The 8,447-nt window shown below is 55.1% G+C and overlaps 1 protein-coding gene across 1 annotated transcript; it reads right to left on the bottom strand.

The window, feature by feature from the left end:
- Positions 1-1,102: 1,102 nt before the first annotated feature.
- Positions 1,103-8,242, bottom strand: HMOX1 (heme oxygenase 1). Its single transcript, XM_007101902.4, has 5 exons — positions 8,100-8,242; positions 6,818-6,938; positions 4,116-4,607; positions 2,702-2,801; positions 1,103-1,640 (listed from the first exon to the last, which is right to left on the bottom strand). The coding sequence occupies exons 1-5, from the start codon at positions 8,120-8,122 to the stop codon at positions 1,510-1,512; spliced, it is 867 nt and encodes a 288-aa protein (XP_007101964.2). The 5' UTR covers positions 8,123-8,242; the 3' UTR covers positions 1,103-1,509.
- Positions 8,243-8,447: the final 205 nt, after the last annotated feature.

Below are 8,447 nucleotides of genomic sequence, written 5' to 3'. Positions count from 1 at the left end.
CTGGACCCTCCTACCAGCAGTAGGAGGCAGGTGTATTGCTGGTTTCAAGGAGACTTGAAGTGACTTAACCAAGGTTCCAGACTTGGTGACAAAGCCAGAACTAGGGAGAGGTCTCCTGGCGCCCAGTCCTCACTCACATAGGAGTCGTATAAGGAAAAGCCTTGTCCCCTGCTTTGCTAAATACACCTCCAGCCAAGGGCTTTCACTCTCCCAGATTGGGAGGCTGCATTTCTACCATTTCAGTGGCTTTCGGGACTTCGGAGAGTGGAAAAGACTTGGGTTTAGAACTGGCCAGATCTGGTTTGAATCCTTCCTGACCCTCAGAGAGCGTTAACACGCCTCACAGCTTTTCTCTGAGGATCAAATGAGATGATATCATGGGTGAGATGATTTTTACAGCATGAGAATCACTTCGCAAGAATCACAAAACACTGATCTCCCTTGTTTCATGATAGTATTGTACACTGTTGGTATTTTACATGCATCTCATTTGCTTCTCAAAACAGATGAGCTGGGTCTCACTGTATTCATGTTAAAGGTGACAGAACTGAGCCCCAAAAAGGTTAAAAACTAACCCCAAAGGCAGAGCTACCAAATGGAGTAGCAGGGATTTGAACCAGGGGTCATACTCCAGTCCCTAGCATTCACTGTACAGGACACAGATTTTATCCCAGAATCTGCTCATTTCAGCCTAACAGGGAATCCCATTCTCAGTAAAGCTGAGTCTTGCATCAAGCAGGGTTCACCACAAAGATCTGCCCACCGACTGCTTAAAGGTCACCCCCCCATCCTCAGAACAGAGCACAACATCCCAAACCAGCCCCCGCCATCCCCACCTTCACCCCTTCTCCCCACCAGGCTTTCAAGAAACAAGTGAGGAAAAGTCAGCTCCCCAAAGGTAACAGAGCCCAAGAAAAACACTTCAGGTTACTATTAAGCCATGTAGTTTATTATTTCACATAAAAGTTAGTGACCAAGGCCACAGTGCTGTTAAACCCCTCCCTCCCACCCCAACCCTGTTATAAAAACAAAACGGAACACAACAAAATACCGCAGCTCAGGCCGAGTTAGGAACGAAAAGTGGCTCCAACAAAAACAAGACGGAAACACGAGACACAACATCTTTGCATATTTATACAAAAATCGCCATGGCCCAGGGGGCAGGCGGTCACCGCATGTCAACAAGGAGACCAGGGACCCAGGGCATTTGGAGGTTCATGACAGCGGTCACTTCTGGCTACATCTTTTGGGCTCTGCTGCAGGAACGGGGTGGGGAGGGTGCCCTCGGGGCTGGGCAGGACACCTCGTCCCACTCTAAAGTTCAGGTCATTGGCTGGATGTGCTTTTGGTTGGGGGAGATGCCGCAGACTCCTTTCTTCCAGAGACAGAGGGACGCAGGGAGACGGCAGGGACCCCAACAGCTGCTCTCTCTGCCCACGGGAAGGAAGTCGGCCAAGAGGCTGTCCCCCTCCAAAAAGCGTCCACGGCCAGGAGCCAGCACGCTTACATTCACATGGTGTAAAGCCCCACGGCGACCGTTGCCACCAGAAAGCTGAACGTGAGCACCCATCGCATGAGCGGCACCTGGGAGAGGATGCTGAGCTGGGGCTTCCCCCTGGACGCGTCTGTGGGAGCAGAGTCTGAAAGAGAAAGGGGACAGTGTCCACACCAGGAGGACAGAGGCGGGCCCGTCTGACATCACAGAAAGACAAAGCAGAGGGGCTTCAGCAGGGTCTAGTACAGTCCCGCTCAATGCAAACCAGTAGCCCTCTGGCCACTGCTTACATACCTCCGAAGACAGGGAGCTTACTACTTCTCCAAGCTCTCCAGTCTTCCATTTTCGGCCACATTGTGAGGAAGTACCCTCCAGGGATACCCAGGGGACCACACTTCGAGAACTAGTACATTAGGGCCAAGTCCCCTCACCCCTACCAGGTAGCCAATCCCACCAGGACTGGCCACATTCCAACGTTCCTGGGCTCAGTCCCGCCAACAGAGGGGTCGACGTGGGCCTAGCATACATGAGAGAGCCGCAGGGCAGGCGGGCGAGGGTGGCCCCGGGAGCGAAGGCCTGAGGTGACCTGCCAAGCAGGTGGCTGAGCCTCACCCCTCCCCTCCCCCAACTCCCAAAGCCACACTGCCACCCACAGGGGTGTCAGGGGACATATGGTGGAGCACTTTGGTGCTTTTGGAAGTTTCCCAGATGTTCTCTCAGCACAGCCACGCCGTCGAGAGCTGTCTGAGAAGCGTGAGGGAGGGGCTAACACGAGACACGACCCCGAGGTTACATGTCTTCCCTGCGTCCATGGTGGGGGAAGAGCTAGCAGCTGTCCTGGGCTCCCTGCCCCACGTCAGGGCGTCTCTGCGTGGGAACCATTAAAAGGCCCCCAAAGGAACCTCAGTTAAGAGGGGAGAGGGCTTTGCCGTGACTTCCGAGGGTCCCTGGCGCGCAAGTCTTCCTTTCGAGCCAGCGACCTAGAGCGAGCCCAACCTCCCTGATTCTAGAACTGGGGAGACCAAGGCGTGGCGGGGTCACCCACGTGGCTGCAGTCACACGCCGAAGGCTGGCCCCACGCCCTCTGCCCACACGCCCAACTTCGCATTTAAAACATTGAGGAGACAGAAGAGTCAACAGGTGCTGGAGCCAGAGAGCTGCGCCGCCATACGCCCTCCAGATGCCGCCCCCTGGAAGCCCTCACACCTTGCGCCCTGCTGCCAGCCCGCCTGCGAAGGTCTGGTGCCCGCGAGGGGCTCTGGTCCTTGGCGTCCTGAGTCAGCAGCCCCTGCAACTCCTCAAACAGCTGCAAGACAAAAGACACATGTCTCTGTGAGAGGTGGGGACCGGGCAGCTGAAGGGAGGTTTGAGGCGTGGTTGTGAAACATTAGGACGTACCAAAATCACAGGAAAAGATACTGGACATCCATGGACCTTTCACCCAGCTTAAGAGATAAGATATCACAAGTCCGTCGGACCAGCCCGCCTGCTCCTCCCCGAATGCTCCCCAGTAACAGCCCCCCCTGAATTCAGGGGGCCACTCACACCCTTACGTTGCATCCCTCTGCAACTTATGTCACAAGTGGTACCCTAGCAGGCACTCCGTTCTCCCGGTGAGATTCGCCCCTGTGCTCCATAGTATTCATCAGCCAGGGTTTACAGATGAGAAAACGGCAGCTCCCAGAGATTCAGTGCCTGGGGCCGAGGCTAACCCAGAGGTCACGCAGCACGAGCCAACCCTCCCGTGGGGCTCTGGCTCCAAACCTCCCCGTTCTTTCTACTCTGACAGATTTTCTTGGAGGACTGACCAGGTTTTGTGGGTGATGATTTTGTTTTTTAGGGGAATGCAAGGGAGGGGCATTGCTCCATTAAGGAGTGCTCGGACCAGGCTCTTCTGGGGTCCCCGGCTGGGAATAAAGAGCCAGGGAGAGCATAAGCTGGGAGCCCCAGTCCCCACGAGGCCTCCAGGTCGGGGAAGAGCAATGGGATTCTACAACATCCGGATTAGAAGAAACCTCACCCACCCCGGGGAACACACCCACCCCCAGATCTGCCCAAGAAGGCATCCTTCAAGGCAAGGCCTTGCTTGAAGCTCACCTTCCCCTATATTTGAGACACTTACAGAAAGACGCATCCCCCCTCCCTGGCTGGGCTGAGAGGCCCAGAAGGCGGAGGCCACGTCTGCAGCACCCGTAACCCCTGCGGTGCCAACCTGGCTACACACAAACGCACAGGCGACTTGTATGTTGTCACAGAGGACAGCCACAGAGTGCTACAGTGGTGACGCTCACACCCCACAATAACCACAGCTAATATTAGACAGCTGATGCCATGCCAGGCCGTGCTGTTAGGACCTGATTGATTTAAATTCGCTTAAACCTCACAACTCTTACGAGATAATGTCATTTGCCCATTTTACAGATGGGGAAACTGAAGTACAAAGCGATTAAAGGGATTTGCCCAACATCACCCAGCCAGTAAGTGGCAGAACTGGAACCCTGGCCCCCGAGCCCCTGCCCCTAACCGTGACCCTTGGGCCCCGCCCCCCCGCTCTGCGTGAAATGTCCCTGGAGGAGCAGCTGGAGGACGCGGCGGCCACGCAGGGCGGCCAGACCCTCACCTTGATGTTGAGCAGGAAGGCAGTCTTGGCCTCATCGAGGACCCTCTTCTTGACCTCGGGGGTCATCTCCAGAGTGTTCATACGGGAGCGGTACAGCTGCTTGAACTTGGTGGCACTGGCGATGTTGGGAAAAGTGAAGAAGGCCAGGCCCTCTCCGGAGCTGGGCAGGTCCAGGGCCTTCTGAGCAATCTTCTTGAGGACCTGGCCCCCAGACAGGTCACCCAGGTAGCGGGTGTAGGTGTGGGCCACCAGCAGCTCGGGCTCGGCACGCCCCACCTCTTGGAGTCGCTGCACGTAACGCCTGGTGGCCTGCGTGTAGGGGATGGCCTCCTGCCAGCGGGACCCGTACCAGAAGGCCATGTCCTGCTCGAGGGCCCCCCTTCGGTGCAGCTCTTCCGGGAAGTAGAGGGGAGCAAAGACCGGATTCTCCTTGTTGTGTTCGATCTCCTCCTCCAGGGCCACATAGATGTGGTACAGAGATGCCATTATCAGCTGAAACCAGAGCGAGCAGGTCGTGTAAGAACTCCCCGTCCAGCCCCTTCACACTACTGCCTTCAGAGGGACCCTCGTCACCTCCCCGGGCCGGGCCCCCACCTCCTGCCAGCCCCTCCAGTCCCCTCCACGCAGCAGTCAGAGGGAGTGTCACAAGAGAGAAATTCGATCATGCACTGTCTGGGCCTAAAACCCTTTTATCACACTGGATAAAACACGCAGCCTCACTTCATCCTTGGAAAAATCCAAAAAAGGCATAGCTATGCCCATTTTACAGAAGAGGAAACTAAGGCTCAGAGAGAGTCTGCGACATGGAGGTCACACACACAGCTAGCAAGAAATGGAAATGGAGCCAAGCCCAGGCATGGCTAGGGGGGCCATCCTGGCTCTGGAAAACGTACGTGAATGGAAGTACTTACAGGAGATGCCAGGCACCTCCGGCCTTTGACCTCTGGGTGACCATCTACAAGGCACGGTCCTCCTCCCCAAAGGACCCCTCTGGAAGCTGAGCTGGGGGACAGGGCCAGTGCTCCTTGGTTCGGGGAACTCCCGTTACACATTAATTCTCTAGTTTGAGTTTGAAGGAGGACAAAGGTTAAATGTTCTGGTTGAGGTTTCCAGGTGATTTCTGAGCCATAAACGTTCACAGCAGCGCCATTTCTCACCGGGGCAGAAAGCCAGGCAGCCTGGTACAGAACAGCCTGGGCTTTCGACTACGACCGACCTGGTTCTAACTCGGCTCAGCCAGTCCTCAGCTGTGTGACCATGGATAAGCCACTTGCCCTCTCTGGGCGATGTGAGGTCTGAGTGGCTCTGCACAAGTCAAGCCTCGGTTCCCTTCCCTGCAAAGAGGGATAATCCAACCACACAGTAATGGGGCTGGTGTGCAGGTCCAGCAAGATAACACAGGTAAAGCACTAGGTGCAGCCTGGCACTTATTACTTGAGTCAAAGGTCATGGTGATAAAAAATGCTACCTCCATCAGCATAATCCGAGCGAGCACTGGGTCCTCTCGCGGACTTTTGTGCTGCCTTTTAACTCCGTGGCTGAGAAGAAAGATCGAAAGTCTACAGTGGCTGGGGATGGGATACTCCAGCAGCCACGTCCCCACTGCCTCTGCCCCAGCCTCATTTCAGCAACTGTATGTCAGCTTTTTTTTTTTTTGGGGGGGGGTGGGACGAGGGAGCAAGGGCATAGCCCAGGGCCCCACACCTTAGAGCTGCACCTTAAATCTCCCTTCACTGAAGCACCTCTCATGTTGGAAATGGGAGAGGCTCCCGAAAGCAAAAGGCAGGGGTGTCAGGAGTGGAGGGCCACAGCCCCACAGCCCCCCACCAGCTCAACCCGAACGAGCCTTTCCTCACGCCCAGCACCTGCCTGGTTCTTTGCCACATGCTTTCCTTCTATTTGTATGAATTTCACAGTTATACTGGGAAATAGCAAAACCTGTGCCTCACGCACAACGGGCACTTAAGAAAACCCTGCAGGGACTTCCCTGGCAGTCCAGCGGTTAGTACTCTGAGCTTCTACTGCAGGGGGCACGGGTTCCATCCCTGGTCGGGGAACTAAGATCCCGCATGCCATGCGGCACAGACAAAAAAAAAGAAGAAGAAAAGAAAACCCTGCTGTTGAAAAATCTCATTTCATGGATGAGAAAAAGGTACCTTAGGGAGGAGAGATGAGGTGTCCATAGTTTTACTATTAGGAAATGGATGCGCTCGGGCTCGAACCCACATTCCCCCTTGCCTTCAGAGGCAGATGAGAACTAGGTCAGAAGCATAAGCTCTGAACTGAAACCAGCCTTGGTTCCATTTTGGCCTTTCCCATTTACCTACTGGCTGTGTGACCTTCTGGTAATTACTTAATCTCTCTGAGCCTTCCCTTCCTCATCTTCCTTATCAAGACTGAGGCACTAATTAGAAATTAAGTAAAATGCCAAGCAGAGCCTAGGTGGTCAGCTAATGGCAGTACTGCCCCAGCCCCTCCACACCACCACATAGCAGGCTGTGAATCTGCTGTGTGACCTTGGGTAAGTCACCTCCCCTCTCTGAGCCTCAATGTCACGATCTGTAAAAAGATTCCCTTGAACATGCCCATCTGGCCCCTCAGCATCCCTGGTCCCCATCCCCACTTAAACCACTGCCCTGAGCCTTGGGAGCAACCACACCCAACATACCCTCTGCCAGGGCTGGTACCATCAGGCCACATACCTTAAAGCCTTCTCGGGTCACCTCGCCCTTCTGAAAGTTCTTCATGAACTCGGCATTCTCTGCCAGGATGTGCACCTCCTTGGTGGCCTCCTTCAGGGCCTCTGACAAATCCTGGGGCATGCTACAGAGGAAGGGAGGGACGTGAACAAGGGGGGGGCTCTGAGCAGAGTTCTTCCCAACGTTGAGCTTCTGAGGGTACCCCCCGACCTGTTGGCAAGACTTAAAGAGATTTCAGCTTTTATCAGGCTTCTCTGCAGAAATCCAGCCTCCCACCTAATAAAGAGCCATGTTCCCAACTGCCTTGAGATGCAGCCCCATCCACACTTTTCGGTCATTAAGATGCTATGTAACACGGTCCCCCCCAAACCGAGAGGGAAGTTCTGGTACCACTTATCCTCAATGGAGGAGAGAAGGGAGCAGCACACCCAGGGAGAAGCAGCCGTGAGCAGGATGCACATTCACGTTCACCTTTGTAACTGCTTTGATTGGCTTTTAGACCCAAGATTTAATTCATTAACTTTGTTGAGCTCAGATACAAATCTCAGGACCCCTTATAATATTTTGCTCATCACAGAAGTGTTTGAGTTAAAAAGGCTAAGTAAACTCAGCTTTACTCAAAGAAAAAGTCCCTTTCGGAGAGTATTTCTGCTGTATGTCTGTATCCGCCTCCCAGAGAAGGGTCTTTTCTCCTTTCTCTCCCACACCTCTTCCAGAAACATCATCCCCTCTTCTGTACGTGCTGATCAAATTCTTGGGAGAAGGAAAGGAGCCAGACTTGGAGGTGGACAGACCAAGGTTCACATCCCAGCTAGCGAGGGAACCTTGGCTTTGCTGCCTCCCCCAGCTGTGCCGTCCTCATCGGTAAACCGGGACACAGAAGCCACGGTGATGTCCCGCTCCTGCATTCAACAGGTAGTGAGAGGTGGATGCGGCCAAGAGGGGGCTCTAGTAAGAAAAGCAGGCGCTCTCACCCAGCCTCGGCCAGCCCCCAGGATCTCGGATTCAGCACACGGCCACCTCCAAGCACACACGAGTCCAAAGCCAAAAACAAAGTTGGATCCCACGGCAACACTGCCATCGGGTCACCCACCCGGAGCCAGGGAGCCAGGCATGTAAATCATCTTTCATCCCTCCGACTACCCCACCAGGCGGGACTGGAACCCCGCTCCTCCTTATACCAAAGCCCCAAAGACCGGCCGCCCAGCGAGGTCGCTTCCTGCTTTCCGGCTGAGTCTCGGCAGCTCGGCGGGAGGGAGAGGCCGGTCCCTCGCCCCGTGCTTGCCTGTCGGGCTGCGGGCGCTCCATCCTGCGGCGGTGCTGGTGCGGGATCCGGTGCTGGCTCCGACAGCTCGGGACGGGCTCTAGGAGGCGGGAGGGCGACTGTGCAGAACCCAGACCGCCGTCTATTTATCCCCGGGGCGGGTCACGTGGCCGCCGCCAGACAACCGATCCACACTTACCGGCCGGACATTGCAACACCCGCGGAGGCCGGCGCCCCGCCCGCCCCTGGACTGCGGGGGTGGAGGAGGAGCGATCATATGACCCTTGGAAAACAAAGCTATTTAAAACAGGTCGTGAAAAGAACAAAACAAAACAAAACAAAACAAAACCAACAACTTCTGGAAATCTG

Source organism: Physeter macrocephalus, chromosome 6, assembly GCF_002837175.3.
Source record: "Physeter macrocephalus isolate SW-GA chromosome 6, ASM283717v5, whole genome shotgun sequence".
NCBI classification, from domain to species: Eukaryota; Metazoa; Chordata; class Mammalia; order Artiodactyla; family Physeteridae; genus Physeter; species Physeter macrocephalus.
The sequence above is the reverse complement of the archived record's forward strand: the minus strand, read 5'-3'. Positions and strand labels throughout refer to the sequence as shown.